Source organism: Eschrichtius robustus, chromosome 3 (assembly GCF_028021215.1).
Source record: "Eschrichtius robustus isolate mEscRob2 chromosome 3, mEscRob2.pri, whole genome shotgun sequence".
Taxonomy (NCBI): domain Eukaryota; kingdom Metazoa; phylum Chordata; class Mammalia; order Artiodactyla; family Eschrichtiidae; genus Eschrichtius; species Eschrichtius robustus.
The window spans coordinates 59372709-59390771 of NC_090826.1; the positions used below are offsets into that span (position 1 = coordinate 59372709).

At 38.8% G+C, this 18063-nt stretch overlaps 1 protein-coding gene across 1 annotated transcript; it reads right to left on the reverse strand.

Moving 5' to 3' along the window:
* Nucleotides 1–352: 352 nt before the first annotated feature.
* RPE65 (retinoid isomerohydrolase RPE65) lies at nt 353–17830 on the reverse strand. The gene is made up of 12 exons (XM_068538011.1): nt 17689–17830; nt 16091–16198; nt 15846–15987; nt 12249–12396; nt 10956–11037; nt 10585–10717; nt 10335–10474; nt 9236–9365; nt 2389–2503; nt 2197–2291; nt 1971–2082; nt 353–676 (listed from the first exon to the last, which is right to left on the reverse strand). Exons 2-12 carry the CDS (start codon nt 16165–16167, stop codon nt 525–527), a joined length of 1326 nt encoding a protein of 441 aa, XP_068394112.1. The 5' UTR covers nt 16168–16198; nt 17689–17830; the 3' UTR covers nt 353–524.
* Nucleotides 17831–18063: the final 233 nt, after the last annotated feature.

Genomic DNA, 18063 nt, shown 5'->3' on the forward strand with positions numbered 1-18063 from the left:
ATAAAACTTGAGAATCTTTGAACAATTACATATATATGCATACAATTACAATGATTGTCTTAGATGATAGTCCCTGGTTTGAGAAAAAGTTTGGTTTGACATTTAATAATTAAGCCTTTTTGCAAGATACTGTTTTGACTTGGCAAAGCCACATACAAATCAGGTGTAGAGGACTGGCTTTTAAGTGTTAAAAAATAATTGGAGCAGATAGGTACCTAAAATACACTTTTATAATAGGAATAAAAGTTTAATAAATCCACATTCATTTGCTCTTTGATTGTAAATATATAAAGAGTTTTTAGTTATGTTGTGTCTGTCTCACAGAGAAAGTATGATTACCTAAATATGCACTTTTTTAAAAAGGAATTGCTTACTCAACTCTGTGCTTTCTGTAAAACACTGCAAAATTGTGTGCATCTGCAAGTTAAAACTCATATACAGCAGGCTAAAACCAAACAGAATTTGACTGCAGACCTATGTTTTTCTGGGTTTTGTCACCAGAAACATATTAGGCTAGAATGTGCTCAGGATTTTTTGAACAGTCCATGAAAGGTGACAGGGATGTTAATCTCCACTTCAGCCCTGGCAACTTCACTCAAGTCCTTGGCATTCAGAATTAGGAGATAAGCAGGCTTTTGACCTGCCCCAGGGCTCACCACCACACTCAGAACTACACCTGTTAATCAGAAGTTAATAAGGCAATGTCGAATTAAAAAAAAAAAAAAGCCCATAGCAATAGATTAAGTGTCACTGAAATAATACAGGAAGCAAGGAAGCATTACATTGACAAATAAAGAAAACCAGACGACTTGATATCTTGTTCTGACTCTTCTACCACCTGGCTGTGTGGCAACCCTGAAAGGGATTTTAAATTTTTCATGTCCCCTGGACTATAAGCTTTAAGAAGGGAGTGACCCTATCTGTCTTGCCCACTGTTGTATCCCAATAGCCTACTACAATGATTAGAACATAGTAAGTGTTCATTAAATTCTTATTTAATGAATGTTTCTGTGTTTTTATCTGTATCATACGATTTAACACCTGTTCGACCTACGGCAAAAAAAGAATGTTGTGACAATCAAGTGAAAAATGTATATTAAAAGACTCTGGGAATTCCCTGGTGGTTCAGTTGTTAGGACTCCGCGCTTTCACTGCTGAGGAAGCGGGTTCAATCCCTGGTCGGGTAACTAGGATCCCGCAAGCTGAGTGGTGTGGCCAAAAAAAAAAAGACTTTGAAAACAGTAAGGTATATTATTTCTATAATTTCCAAGACCTAGCTGGAAGCTTACTTCCTTCAAACAAAATAAGAACAAACTTTTTGCGGTTTTGACTGGAAAGGCTGTATATGTAAAATCACTTAGCATAAAACGGCTCTACAATTCCTTATTTTATTCATTTCTCTGTGGTTTTCCATATTTTAATCCCAGAGAGGATAACTTACCTCCTTGTCCCGGATAATCAATAGTTAACTAAGACTGACTATTTGTAACTGAGTTGCTGTTTTATAGGCTGTTGCTCTGGATCCCTTTCTAGCCCCAGCTTACTAAAAGGAAAAACCAAAACTAGAAGCACAAAGCCTCATCCTCATTCTCTTGGATCTGTCAGAATACTCAATTTCTCTCCTTAGAACTCTATCCCTTTTCAGAAATGTATCTAGGTCAGGAAAGGCAAAAACCTAGACTGCATGCTGCTCCTTCTTCCTCCTCTCCTTCATCTAGAGCAGACATTGACGCTCCATCGTGACACCAGATGGTGCTTTAGCATTTTTCCAACAGTACCAAATGAAACCTGACCATAAGATAAAACTTATTTTCAAATAAGTTTAAATTCTTTAGTGCTGTCCCATTCAATAGTATAAAGGATTATTTCTGAACATTAGGGAATAATCAACATAACTCCTCTCCTAATTAACTAACTATATGAACTGCAATGAAAAGAGAGTGCTCAGACACATCTATTACTTTCATTACCGTCATCTTCCTCCAAGGCATCTGGGTGAGAAACAAAGATGGGTTCTGAGGGGTATGAATCAGGCTCTTGCCATACCCAAGTTTCTTTAGTTTTGACGTTCAGCTTACAGAGCTGCTTGTAAGAAAGAAAAGTCAATCAATCAGTCAGTCAATCAGTCCATATGCTCTACTTGACTAGCATGTGACTCAAAGTACTGTTCGAATATTAGGAAGATGGATTAATTACCCTGTCTGGAACAAAGTGATTCAAGCCAAGTCCATATGCGTATGTGTAAGGTTTCCCACCATACTTCTGGTAGTTGATTTGAGGAAATTCAAATGCTGCAAAATAGAGCACGTGCTTAGGAAAACTCGTTAATCTCTTTGAATGGAACATTTTGTTTTCTGTCATGTGAGGTTTTTTCCTAAATCATCTCACCTTGGCGAGGCCCTGAAAAGAGAACTTCAGGTTCCAGCCAGATGGTCTCGTCACTGCACAGAATTGCAGTGGCAGTTGTGTTGGGGAGTGTGACTAAATTCTTGCCTGTGTCAGCCTAAGAAAGAGGATAACAGAAACCTCAGTGAGCAGGAAAGAAAAATCAAGCAGCCATAAATATAGTCTTCCCAAGTTTTGTCTCCTGAGTTCTTCATTTCTTAAGTCAACATGTAGGGAGAGGCAGTGCAGAAAACTCTAGGAAGGGGAGCCCAGGAACATGACTGGGAAAGCTGTCTGTGTCCACATCAGTCACTGGCTGTGTGTCACTGGGAAAGTCACACAACTTCATAGGCCCTCAGTCTTCTCATCAGTGAAATGAGACTGACCTCGAAGAAAATTTACAGCTCCGAGGATGGGCTCTGGAAAAAGAAGTATTTTTCTGCAGAACAACAAAGACTTCAACCTCTAGGTATCCATACAGTGTTTGCCTCCTTTATAGTTAGGCTATATTTTTATTTTATTTGAAAACAAAATCATACTCGTATGTTGTCAAAAAAGAAAACAAATTGAAACACTACTGACCAGATGTTTTCTAAGATCTCTTGTCACCCACATTGCTCCCACGTGATTTTTCAGATTATTTTATGAAAGGAATTAATATCATGAGCTCTTTCAAAGAACATATTCATTTAGTAATACCTGCATCAAATACTTAAATACATGTTTTGTGTTAGACTCTATTCTAGGCATTTGGGATATTTCAGAGAACAGAGTCCCTGTCATCATGAAGTTTACATTCTAATTTGGGAACATAAACAATATAAATATAATTAATAGATAAAGTGTTTAGTACATCATGAATGTGAGGAGAAAAAATAGAGCAGAGTAAGGGGGATCAGAAGTATGAAGAGTAGGTGAGTTGTAATTTTAGTAGGTGGTCAGGGTGGGCCTCATTGAAAAGGTGACATTTGGGATAAAACTTGTAGGAGATGAAGGAAGCTAGCAATGCAGATATCTGGGGAAGAGCATTTGAGCAGAGAGAACAAACTACAAAGGCCTGAGGTAGGAGTACGCCAAAGGTCCTTAAAGAACATTAAAGAGACCAGTGTGGCTGCACTGACTGAGCTCAGGGGAGAAGAGCAGGAGAGGAGAGTGAAGGGGTAGAGACTGATAGGTCATTGTGAGGTCTTGGTCTTTTTCTGTGAGCGAGAGATGGGAAGTCATTGGAGGGTTCTGAGCAGAGCAGTGGCAGGCTCTGATTTATTTTTAGAAGAATCACCCTGACTGCTCTGTCGAGATCACTTTTGCAGCTCAATATTAAAAACACAAACAACCCAATCCAAAAATGGGCAGAAGACCTAAATAGACATTTCTCCAAAGAAGATATACAGATGGCCAAGAAGCACATGAAAAGCTGCTCAACATCACTAATTATTAGAGAAATGCAAATCAAAACTACAATGAGGTATCACCTCACACCAGTTAGAATGGGCATCATCAGAAAATCTACAAACAACAAATGCTGGAGAGGGTGTGGAGAAAAGGGAACCCTCTTGTACAGTTGGTAGGAATGTAAATTGATACAGCCACTTTGGAGAACAGTATGGAGGTTCCTTAAAAAACTAAAAATAGAATTACCATATGACCCAGCAATCCCACTACTGGGCATTTACCCAGAGAAAACCATAATTCAAAAAGACACATACACCCGAATGTTCATTGCAGCATTATTTACAATAGCCAGGTCATGGAAGCAACCTAAATGCCCATCGACAGACAAATGGATAAAGAAGATGTGGTACATATATACAATGGAGTATTACTCAGCTATAAAAAGGAAAGAAATTGGGTCATTTGTAGAGACGTGGATGGATCTAGAGACTGTCATACAGAGTGAAGTAAGTCAGAAAGAGAGAAACAAATATCGTATATTAATGCATATATGTGGAAGCTAGAAAATGGTACAGATGAATCAGTTTGCAGGGCAGAAATTGAGACACAGATGTAGAGAACAAACGTATGGACACCAAGCAGCAAACCACCAAACCACCAAAGCAGTGGGGGGTGGGGGTGGTGGTGTGATGAATTGGGCGATTGGGATTGACATGTATACACTGATGTGTATGAAATGGATGACTAATAAGAACCTGCTGTATAAAAAAATATATATATGTGAGAGATACAAAAATAAATAAATAAATAAAATACATGTAAATTAAAAAAAAAAAAAAAAGAGTAGGGGAGATGCAAGAGTGAAATCAGGGAAACCAGTTTGTCTTGTAGTAGTCCAGTCAAAAGAAAACAATGGTTCAGACTAGGCTAGTAGCACTGAAGTCAGTGAGGAGTGTAAGGTAGAGCCAAGAGGATTTCCTGATAGATAAGATATGGGGTGGGGAAGAGGCATGAAACTGAGAAAGGAGTCAAGAAGGGCTCCAAGGTTTTTGGCCTGAATAATTAAAAGTTGGAGTTGTCACAACAAAGATGGGGATTACTGAAGGTAATTTTTGGTAGGGGAAGAGGAGAAGTTTAGGTTTTGTCTATTAAACTTGAAGTGTTTATTGGACATCAAAATAAAGACATGGCATTGGCAGTAGCGTATAAAAACCTTGAGTTAAAAGGAAAGTTGGAAATGAAATTCTAGGCTGCTTTAAAGCAAGAGTCTTTACAAAGGGAGTGAGTGTACAGATAGAAGATAGAACAAAGGGCTGAGTTCTGGTGCCCTCCAATATTAAGGGGTCTTCAAGAGAGGAATGAGGGGATAGGTGGTGGGGGCAAGAAGAGTTAAGAGAAGGATTTTGTAAGAGGGCAAAATAATAGCATGATATGCATGGCTTAATGAAAACGGGAGGAGAGTGAGATATATGAGAGAGGGGGAGAATTGTAGAGTGTTGTCCTGGAGAGGGTGAAGAAGGATGGGAAAGACTAGTTCTGAATAGGATGATGGATAATTCAGTATGAGTACAGATGCTGGTGGGTGGGTAGATGTGGTGGCAGGAGTCTACGTTCTTTTCTGATCTCTTTCATTTGTTTCAGTAAAATAGGAACCAGAGCCATCAGTTGAGTATGAGTGTGGAGGTGGGAGGTGTTAGAAGGTTGAAGAGAGGAGGGTGTGAAATATTTAACTAGGAAAGTGAAGTTGGGAAATGTAGCAGTAAGGTTTGTGGTCATGTACTTAAAAATGGGCCAATTAACACAATTGTGTGTTTTTAGCACTTAATTTCAGCCTTAGAGGTACAAGCATGGAGTGGGTGGAGGGTTGAATTTAACTAGGATTATGATTTTGACAAATAAATTCTATAAAGTAAGAAAGAGGCAAGAGAAATGAAGATCTACTCAAGGGGGTGATTACAATGATTGACCATGAAATTGTTATTGAATAAGGAGGGAAGGTAAGTCCTCAAGGGAGTGAGAGATGGTGAGAAGGTAATAGGTTCAATAGACTGGAGGTTCCTGGTGGGAACTGCAATAGGGCAAGTAATCTTAAAAGATAAGAGGTGGTAGTCAGAATGTGTCATGCATGAAACCAAGGTTATGGTAGAAGCACAGTCAAAGGTAATGGCAGGGTCAATTGCATGAGTGTGGGGAGTGAGTGGCTGAGATAGAATGGAAGACAGAATCAGTGGAAGACATCATGGAACTGAGAGGCCAGTTGTTGGAAGAGTCACCTATGATGTGTATATTGAAATAACTGAGAGTCAGGAGTAGATCAGGGGAGTGTGACACTGAGCCAGAAGGGAGAAGGAGTGGTGGTTAATCGGTGAGAATAATAATGAGGGGTGTATATATGTAAATGTAGACATACCACTTGGCTATATACTTAGCTGAAGTGAGATTTGAAATTGGAAGATTTTAAGGGTGGGTGGAAGGAGCAATGGTCTGGAAGCAGCGAAGTGGAATAAGTGTATCACAACCCCAGGCCCGGTGGTACAAGCGCTGTAAGAGGAGAAACTGCTACCCCTGGAAATTGCTGCTGAAGAGACCAGTGTCCTAGAGGGAATGTCAGATTTTTTGGTAAAAGAAGAAGGTGGAAGGAACCTTCTGAGCAGAGGATAGATGGAATTTTTCTGGTATGTACAATGAACTAAAAGGAAATAGTGAAAGATTTTCAGGATTGGGAAGAGATGGGAGGTGAGGATGGGTCTTGTGAGATTCTGTGAAGTGGGGCCTCGAGGCACTTCATGGTGATTTTGGGAAGGAGAGAGCGGCATGTGTGCACACATACATATTTATACATGTATACAGTAAGTTCAAATGTTGATGTCGAACATATTACTTATGCGACTGTAACTTTAATGATTTTACTCTGTCGTATCTTATTTTTTCCACCATTAAATTAGGGTTTTTAATGTAAGAGATCTGTAACATTATCTTTGCTTTCCAAACTAGCTCCTTATTTTCACTCCTCCCCCTCACTATTTTTTTAACAGATGCATTTATCCCCTGACCCAGCAATTTCACTTCTGAGAGTCTATCCTATTGCTATATCTGCACATATATAAAATAACATACATACGAAGTTATTCCTTGTGGCATTATCTGTAACAGCCAAAGAATGGAAACAACTCTGTTGCCCAGCAGTGAGGGACTTGGGTATGTTCACAAAAAAGAATACCATGCAGTTGAAGAAAGCAAATCTTCAATATATATTTTAAAATGAAAAGAAGCAAGGAACAAAAATGTGGATATAGAAAGTTACTTTTTGTGTAAAAATGGGAAATAATAATTATATATATTTATATTTTCTTATATTTGCATAAACAAAGGAAAAGGAAAGACATTAAAAGTTACACACAGAAGTGAAGGGGAATGGTATGGAATGGAGGCAGATAGAGGTTGGAGTGACACTTCCAGTGTGTACCTTTTTAGATCATTTTGATTTTTTGACCATTTAAATTCACTGCCTATTCAAAAATAATAAAGGTATATTTTAAAGATATCACTGTTATCTTAATCACTAAACTGGAAACTTCACTCATACTTTTTCCTCTCCTTCCTTCAATCTGTTTATCTATTTCCCTAATTTATGACTTATTTTTCTCTTCATTGCTAAACTTTTAAAAGTGCAGGCTATAGTGATTGCTCCCACATTCTCATCAATTGCTCACCTTTATTGCCTTGAAATCTGATTTCTGCCTTGCTCCCTACTCCCCTGGAGATCACTAAATCTGGTTTTTGGCTCTTCATCTTCAGTCTTTTCAACTTGTCTATATATAGCAGTGGGCACCAGTGAAAACCTTCTCTTACCTTATCATGTGGCATTATCCTCTCTTAGCTGTAACTAGGGACCTTTGGTGACTTTTTTCTCTTTCTTTTTCTGACTCCTCTTTTCTTACCACTTTCTGCACATGGGTGTTTCCCCAACTTTTGTGCTTGGCCATCTTTTCTTTTCTTTCAGCATTTTATGGCTATCAAGTTCCTCATTTTTAAAATAAACAAATTTGTATGTTTCTTTTAAAACACTTACTCTAAAGTATGAAGTTTTCCTGCTAGCAATCTTATCTATCTTCATATATTTGATCATCATTTCAATACCAATAACTATCAGCTCTTTTCTTCTGACCCTACTTTGTGTCTCAAGGATCTGCACTTCCATATGAAAGCCTACAAGACGTCTTCACGAAAATGTTGTTGATGCTGATTTTGTTGTTGATGATGATTATAATGAATATTATTTAACACTTTCTTTGTGTGAGGGACTATATTCAGTGATTGACATATGTCACCTCGTTTATTGATCACAAAAATCCTGTATGGTGGATACAGATAAAGAAAAAGGGATTTAAAAAGGTTAAATGTCTTGCTGCAAATCACACAGCTAGAAAGCTGGAAGCCCTGGTCAACCTGGGTCTGTCTTGAAGTCAGCCCTTTTACTCATTCTCCCCCCTTCCTCATAGTTCTACAATTCACGTTTATCTCCAAACCTGCTCTGCCTATTACATTTCCTATTTCCAAAGGTATCAACACTCTAGACACATAGGCTTAAAGGATCTCTATGGTCTTTTGCATGTCTAAGACTTAATTCATTCTACCATCCAATCAAATGTAAGATCCTTTTAATTCTACCTGTAGGAACTCTCACTTTTGTCTGTTTGTCTGTTCCTACTACCACTACATTTTTCTATCACCTGAGTGATTTTCATTTTCTCCAATCCCAGGTCCCTATCATCATCCTTTCTTCACTTCCAATACTACTTACACACAACACAGCCTTATTTTAGAAAATCAAAGCTGCAAATAACCTTAGTTATTATTTAGTCCAATTTATTTAGGTTTCTGAGCAGGCAACCGAACTGTAGGGGAACTTGCTCACTGAGTGACTTGCTCAGGGAAGCCGGACATTTAGTAGCAGGGACAACTAGAGTAGTCAGTATGCTTGATACCCAGTCCACCAGCTATGAACATGGCTTTCTTCTGTTCAAAACCTTGACTATCTCCCCATCACCTGTCAAATAAAGCACAAACCTTTTGGCCTGAAAGCCTTCAAAGACTGCCAACCTACTTTTTTTTTTAAGTTTTTTTGCCCACTTATTCCACTGTTTTTGCTTATGTTCTAACCAGTTGGATTGCAATCAGTTCTAAAGGATTTCGTAAATAGAAGAACAACAGGTGTAGAGTCAAAACCTGGTTTTCGTTTTGACTCCGCCACAGTTGGATTTTGCTAAGTCATGTGACTCTTCTGAGCTTCAGTTTCCTCGTTTATAAAATGAGGGAAGTGGAATTAGTTAATTTTTAAAGTTCCTTCCAGCTCTGAAATTTCAAGACTTTATGTATAAACACACAGCAGGAGAAAAAATGCTGAGCGAGATGAAACATTCTGGTTATATCTGAAATCTATGTAGAGGGTGGTTACCTTGTCAGTATTCAAAGGAAGTACGTATCTCCTAACTTCAGGCTGGGGAGCCTTTCTGGCATTTCTTTTCACCTCTTCCCAGTTCTCACGTAAATTGGCTAAATATAAGTAATTATAAACAAATTCAAATCTGCAAAAATAAGAAGTCAAACATGAGGACAGCCAATTACAAATAATTTAGAGACATGCTTCATGCCTTTTAAAAGCACAAGTGCCTACCTATTCTTCAGACCCCAACCCAGAACCTGCTAAAGACTCAGGAATACTGGAGCCATTTCTCCTGCCCACTCTGGGTGGAGAAAAGAATCCTGCTCATGGATATGTTTAAATAACAACAGCCTTTGAAACTTTCTGCTCTATTTCTCTATCACCATTCTGTCTGTGTCTTCAGGGGCTACTGTCTTTTTTAGTGACCTGCTGGGTTTTTTTTGTTTTTTGTTTTTTAACTTATTTACTTTTGGCTGTGTTGGGTCTTCGTTTCTGTGCGAGGGCTTTCTCCAGTTGTGGAGAGCGGGGGCCACTCTTCATCGCGGTGTGTGGGCCTCTCACTATCGCGGCCTCTCTTTTTGCGGAGCACAGGCTCTAGACGCGCAGGTTCAGTAGCTGTGGCTCACGGGCCTAGTTGCTCCGCGGCATGTGGGATCTTCCCAGACTAGGGCTCGAACCCGTGTCCCCTGCATTGGCAGGCAGATTCTCAACCACTGCGCCACCAGGGAAGCCCTGACCTGCTGTTCTGAAGAAAGCATATCTCTTTTTCCCAAACCCAGACTAGGTGGAGTTCTAGGCTCCCCAAAGGATCTTGTTAAGTTTGAGTGAAATTAAGCTTAAGTTTACTCATCAAGTCACAGAATCTTTTATTTTCGGGTCTGGTTCATGGACCTGATCAGTTTTCAATCATTAACCATAGTTTTGAGGTTCAGTTAGTGTTTCTGATTATCTAAACTCCCTACAGCCTTTTCAATCATATTTTGTGACTTAAGCATTCTTCTTGCTTTTTTAGATGTTATTCAGATTAAATATTGAGAGCGGCATCTCCAAAAAACCCCCTAATTTCCAGGAACAACTAGAGATGTAACATTTATCCAATGTCCTTTCTTACCCTTTCCAGCAACAGAGATCCACAATCAGAAACTCACTGTCTTCATAGGTATTAATGTGATGGAAGAGGTTAAAAGGAGATGTCCTGTATTTATTATTGATATACTTTTTTCTTTTTCTGTCAGCAATATGAAGCCAAACCTTGCAAAGTGAAGAGAATATTTTGATGCATTTAAAAAGAAAAAAAAGTGTGCATTATGAAAGACATATTCTTCAGAACCATAAAGCTGACGAATAAATGTAAGACTTACCCCCATGGTTTCATTGGACTCAAAACAATCCATGTAGTTGGCTCCCCAAAGACTCCATGAAGAAAGGAACTTGAACAGGTTAATTTTGACTGGTGTCTCCACAAAAACAATGTAGTTGGGAGTCAAACCAAAACTGTTCAGAAACAGAAATAAACTTGTGAGTGGGAAGGGTTGATTCTCAAACCACAGAGAAATATGTACGCATGAGGTTTGCTCAGTTATATGAATCAACAGTGCCTACATGAAATTAACTACATTTAAATTTAGGTTTCTGCAAGAAAATGTCATGATCAGGATTGGTATCAAAGGTAGGCAAAGCAGATCTTTAAACCTGAGTTTTCCTGAAGATTCATAGCAGGCCTTCAAGTTACCTATGGACGTAAGATGGCTTGAATCGGTCACTGCAGGGGAATTGTACAACGATCTCTGACTTGCTTATTGGATCTTCCTTGTCTGAAATAAAGTTGTTTCAAAAGGCTGTGGAACAGCCTCTTTTTTTTTTTTTTTTAAATACAAAGCATTTAGAACAGCTTATGCAAGCAAAGAAATACATTTTCAGATCTTGATTTTTTAAAGAGTTTATTTCCATTTTCTCAGTCACTGGCATTTCTTAGAGAAATTTCATGCAGAGCTGCAATCACCCAGGAAAATCCAAATAGCGGCAGATTTGGAAAGTACACTCAAACAGTGTGTGGCAGACAGAGTACAGTGGAGTCACATCTTACATCTGGAGGTGGGTTCTAAGTCAAGGGAGTAAGGCAAAATTTTAGTATGGTCAAAGTGCCTTTTACAATCTCTTAAGTTATCTATAAAGTTATGGCATATGTGGTTTTGGGTCCATAGCCCTTTACAATAATTCTTAAGCACATTAAAGTTTATTTACTACTAAGGCAGTGTCTTCAAACCTTAGTGTATATAAGAACCACATAAAAAGCTTCTGAAAATACTGACTATGGGCTCACCCCTAGAATTACTCATTCAGTCTACCTCAGGTGGGGCTCAAGATTTGTATTTCTAACAGGTTCCCAGGTGATGCTGCTGGCCCAGGGTCTATACTTCAAGAATCATACTAAGCAGTAATAAATAAAAATCCATATATACTCAAATAATTCTATTATCAAGATCATTATCAAATTTCTGGCAATGAATGGAGGATGAATGGAGAATTCTAAAGAGTACTCTCTTCTGTTTTAATATTCTTTCTCTATAGTATATGAGTTAAAAGGTTATGTTTGTAGTTTTGGGAATTAAATACACACAAAATACTTACTACACTTTCATATACATGTGTGTATCCTATTACACATACACATATTTGTTTAAAATCTTAATTTTGTCTGGCACATGGATAAGTGCTCAATAAATATTTGCTGGATTCGAATCTAAATCTTATATGATCAAAGTCACATATACACTACATCTTTGAAACACTGTAGAATAGAACATGGCAACTTATTTTTGAAGATGTCATTTCCGGCTATGGTGCTCTTTGGCATTGGTCCCCTGTTAGGGTAAGGGTGAGGGGCAGTTGTCCTAAAATCTGAGAGTAATTTAACTGTCCATATAGTGCTATCCTGATATTTCTGATCTGACACCCTGTATTTCCAGTAACTTTCTCATATTATAGATACTTGTTTTAAGAAGAGTCAAAGTAGTAAACTGACCTGCTTGTAGTGGAGGGATCTTTACAATATTGTAGGCAATTGAAAAATTTTTCCCAAAGCAATTACCAATATTGTAAACAGTCCCATCATTTTCAATGTGGGGGTGAGCAGTGGCTCCATTGACCGAGACATAGTTGCAAAGATCAACCTATGGAAGGAGAACAAACATCACCCATGTTAAGAGAAAGATCGTATTACACCTTTGGTTCCTCAGTCTGACCTCACCATTACCACTTGCACCCTCACCCTAAGTGTGCTTTCTCTCTCTTTCCATCTCTCTGGGTCTTACCCTCTTTTAAGTCTGTAGAAGTCCCATCTTTAGTGCTGAGCTCTCCTCTGACCCCCATGCTGACCCCTCATGCCTCTGAAATCTTCAAGTTCTCCCTGATTGAGCTCTTCAATTGATGTAGGCCATACATTCCTCTGGTTGGTTACTTTCCTTTTGCACATGCAGTTTGTCTTCAAACAGTGACGAATTTGAATCCTGGAACTTCTTTACATTCCCCTTATTGAATTACATTGAATTGTATGCTGATAGTCAATAATTTTCATTTTATAAAAATGGCAATTTTTTATGATACAACCTAAATACCAAATCCAGTGTCTTACATACAGAATGAATTTGGAACTGAAAGGAACTTCAGGATTCATCTAGTATAGAAAGTCTTAACCTAAACAGACTTCAGGGGAACCATGAATTCCTGGAATTAATGGAAACTTTTTGAAGACAGGATTCAGTGCTTTAATTCATTTTGGATTCTCATAAAAAATTCAAAACCACTAATCTACCACAAACCTCTCAGTTTACATATGGAGATCTTGAGGTGTCAGAGAGATCAAATGACTTATCTAAGGATGTAGAGCACTAGAATTTCTACCTGGAACCTGCTCAATAAAGATTTATTGAATGAATAATCGATGGAGTATATATTTGTCTAACCAAAATTCTTTCTATGTGATTAGGAGAGTATGTTTTAAAGCATAGGGAGTTTTTAGCACCCTCATTTAAATAAAAGGCAAGACATTCATTCAGTCATTCATCAAATATTCCTTGAGCTTCTATTATATGCCAGGTGCTGTGTCAGGGTCTAGGAAAACAGAGATGGCCCTTGCTTTCAAGAACTTCAGTCTAGATTTGCACTGTCCACTATGGTAGCCACATATAGCAATTTAAATGTAAGTTAACCATAATTAGATAGCGCTTCAAATTCAGTTCCTCAGTCACATTAGCCACATCCAAGTGCTCAATAGCACTTGGACAATGAAAATATAGAACATTTCCATCGCTGTAGAAAGTTCCATTTAATAGCACTGTATTAGACCAATAAGCTGGTATACAGTGCAGTAGGTGCAGAATGATATCTGTAAAGAAAGGCCATCTAACCCAGACTAGGGGAGTAGGCAGGGCTTCCCAAGGGCAATGACTCCAACACATGTTTGAAAGATGAGTAAAATTTACCAGATGGAGAAGGATGACGGTGTGTTCTAGGGAGTAGGAACCCTAATGTAAAGGCATAGAGTTGCAAAAAGTGAATGCTGCTCGGGGATTACTAGTCATTCAGCATGGCTGCGGTGATACACACACATGGAGGAGAAGAAATAAAAATGGGCCAGCCACAAGGGTCTGTGTTTTTAACTTTATCTTGGAAACTATGGGTGCACTAGTTGGAATAACACATTTATACTTGCATTTTAGAAAAAAAAATTGCTTCTACTGAATTAAAGAGGCTGTATTTAAGGGAATCAGGCTGGAGGCAAAGGAACTTGTTAGGAGTCTATTTCAGTAATAGTAAACAAACAAAAAAACACTCAAAATTTTAAAACTACATTTTAATACGAAGTCAGGGTATAGTGCTGCTCACAATGAAACCTGACTCCTAATAAAGTCTATTCTGGAGCCATACCATGAACTTCACACTTCCAATTAAATTACTATGGTAATCGGATTCACTGCCAAAGTCAAATGGATGGTTTAGAAACTCAGCTTCAGTATTTCTCTAAATGATCTACACACACACTCATATGTGGTTTCAAACATACATCTAAACTAAGAAAGAGCTATCGAGAATATGTTAAGCCTTAGTAAATAGTCTGTTGGGGATTACAAATCAGCATGTGATATTGAGACCCATTGTTGGGACTCCTTTTCCTTTCTATTCCTACTACACCGAATATCTAGTTCTGGTCTTCAATTCCACCTAACTGGTCTCCTAGCTATCCCTTATCTCTTTTGTCCTCCTATACAGCTTACACGTGGCTTCCAGATTAAATAACCTAAAGTACAGCTCTGCTTATACCACTTCCCTGAACAAAAACTTTCAGTAGCTTCCCATCAGCTAAACGACTTATTCCAAATTTTTGTCCATTATTCAAACTTTTAGTTTCACCCTACCCTGTGTTTCACTATTCCCCTTGACATGGCATGCTTTAGATCACTAGTTCTCACCTGGGAGTGCTATTGCCCCCTAGGGGGAGAGTTGGAAATGTTGGGGAGCATTTGGAGTTTGTACAATGATTGAGGACATGTCTGGTGTTTAGTAGGTGGGATCAGGGATACCAAACCTCTGCAGTGGGTGGGACAGTCCCCACAATGATGAAGTACCACCGGCCCAATGCCACTGCCACCTCCATTGAGAAATACTGCAAATCTAGCCAAATAAATTATTCTTTATCCTCCAGTTTCCCACCTCTATACAGTTGATCGTGGTACTCCCTGTATATGAAATGTTCTTTCTCCAAATTCAATGAAGTTGTGCCTTCCCTTTAACTTCTAACTCAAATGCAAGACTTTTAAACCTTCCTTGATCTGCCCCACTTCACATCTACCAACTACTGCCAGAAGTAATCTTTCTTTGTCCTTTCATAGAAGGCTTTCCTTCTGTGAAAAGAGTCATCACATTCTGTGTCCTATTATAGTTAAGTAATGTATTTATTTGATTTCTCCACCTAGGTGTTAAGCTTTCTGAAGACAAGAACAATGCCTTGCAAATAGTTACATCTTAATAAATATTGGTTGAAAATGTAGATCTATCTTATCGAATGTTGCACCGAGATTGCCTAAGTTCTCATCAAAATTTGTCACTTTCTAATACTGCTGACATGTTTCTCTATGCTTTTTCATTTAAGATATAGCTTTATTTCTAACAAGAAGTGTCTATAAGAAGGGGCAGGTTGGTGCAACACAATTTCCTAGAACAATGAATGGTAGGATTTTCAATATTAAATGTGCCAGTTCCATGCTAGTCTATAAAAACCATGAAGAGCAGGGACCATGTTGTCTTACTCATTGGTATATCTTTTGCATCTAGCATAAGTTCTGGTACATGGAAGGGACTCAATAAATATTTGTGTCACAAATAAATATGTTAGGCATTTTATATGGTTTTCCTCCAATCCACATAATAAATGTTTGAAATTTCACAGATGGAGAAACAAAGTTTGCCCTATGTCACATTGCTAGTAGTTGATGACAAAGCAGGGATTTGAAACTTAATCTATCTGGCTCTCATATTCTTCAAACCCAAATGCACAGCTGACTTAAGTCTAAGTTGCAAATTCTAAATTCCTGAGCGATATCGCCTGAGCACTGTGTCCTACCTGCTTAATTGTCTCCAAGGTCTCGGGATTAATCTTTGTAATGAAGTTGGTCTCTGTGCAGGCATAGTAATCTTCCCCCACTGGGTAGATATTAACAAGGGCATTGTCAGTAACCTCCACTCCTCGAAAGTAAGAAAAAAACCTGCAGAAGCAAATGGATTTTTCAGTCCAGTAACTTTCAAGCCATGAGAGAAAAAGGGCTAATGTAAAACGTCTTTAATAACATGCAGCTGGGTTTCAGTAACCTGGAAAATATATTCTTGCAGGGGTCTGGGAAAGCACAGGTGCCAAATTCTGTTATGACGATCCTTTTCTCAGTCATTGCCCGTACGTAAGCATCAGTGCGGATGAACCTGAAGGACATTGAGACACGGGAAAGGGTCACAGAAAAGGGCAATTAGTGTAGTCCATGGGGAGCTTAGAATATGGTCATTCTATGTGCCCTTCTAAAGTCAGAATCATAAATCCACAACATGAAGAATGAAGAGTCTTGTAACTTTCTTGGGGTGACTGAAGGAGAAAGAGACAATGTGCCACGAGCTTAAATTTATGTCTTATAAACTTCACAGTGACATATGAGGAAATCAAGGTTCAGAGAAATTAAGTGATCGGCATATGTGGCCAGAGCCAGAAAACATGCCTTTTCCATATCACACTATGCAGCCCCATGGGTAGTTCACATTGAACCTCTGACTTCCTGTAGCCTATGATTCACCAATCTACACTGAGCCGGGAAGTATAGAACATGTTATGCTGAATTATATTCCTTTCAATCTTCCTCATGTTCCTCTTGTGTTTTTCTTCAATTTAAAAATTTATTTTGCTACTTTTAAAAGTAGATATTCTTGAATCCAGTCTTTTGCACAGACAGACCTCCTGAACCATATCTCCCAGACTAGATGGCATACATCGCCTAGGATTTCTCATGTGGAGAGCCAATTAAAATCTGATTTTGCACTTTCATGAAAAGGAAAAAGTACCAAGGTCTTTAGAAGGCATATAAAGGCTTTGCCTGACCTCCAAAATATGCTTTCATAACTAAATTTTTGCTTGACCTGATCTGTTTCTCTTCTATTACAGTCCAAGTTATCCTGACTACTTCAAGACTCCATTTATTCTTTCTTTTGATGTCTCTTCAGAATGCCTGAAATCTGTGGTGATCAACAAAGCTGCTAACAGGCCTGAATATTAAGGCATAAGACAAACTATTTATTGTGGTGTTAATGAATCTTTGTAATGAAATTGGAGTGATGGCTTAGGGCTTTAAGCCTTTTAGCAACAATCTTCTGTTTTTACAAAACTTCTCTTTCCTGTATTATTATGACATATTTGGTCCTTGCCTCTTTTGTGACACCCCTCCCTCCTTCCCATTGGCCTTTCTGATTATAAAAAAGGAAAGACATCAAGAGACCCATGGTTTAATAAAAATAAAAATAACTATTATTATTATTAAATGCTTCCTATGGGCTAGGTACCATGTTCTCATTTAATCCTTGTAATAAACCCTGAAGTAAATTCTCATTTCTCCCATTTTTATAGATGACAAAACAAAGAATTAGAGATTAACATCTTGCCAAAGGGCACCCACCTAGGCAAATGGTATGTAGTAGGGGATATAGGATTTGAAGCCAGGCATGTCAGACCCCAAAGCCCTAGTTCTTAGCTGCTTCTTTATCCTGTAGTACATCTCCGAGGTGTCCATACAGACTCACTGGCCCAGGAGGATTCTGAGTGGAGGCGAGTATAAAAGTCTCCTCTTGGGTTCAGGAGGTTGAAAAGTACATGGAGGGAGGAGCTGAGATAGGTCCGGCCCCTAGGAGGAGTGGGCCCTAGTGTTCTTTACCTTCTGTGGTATGTGACGTGTCCTTCTTTAAAGTCAAACTTGTGCAGGAGAGCTTGCCCATCAAACAGGTGGTAAAATGGCTCAGATCCAACTTCAAAGAGTCCTGGCCCACATCGAAGGAGACTGCCGGTCAGCCAGAGGGGGATCCTGCCTGTGATGAAGGCAAGACTCAGAACATTGCTTCTTATCCCTGCCCTTCTCACACAGGTAAGGAGCAGTGATTATCTAAGCAGCCCGATTGGGCAGCCTCTTACTTCTAAAGCTGGCAGTCATTTCCATTCCCAGCTCTCACGGGGGGTAGCTCTCAGGAAGTGCCTGCTGGCCTACTCTCCTTTCACTAGGAGACCAAGTGGTAGGAAATGTGGCAACATCTCA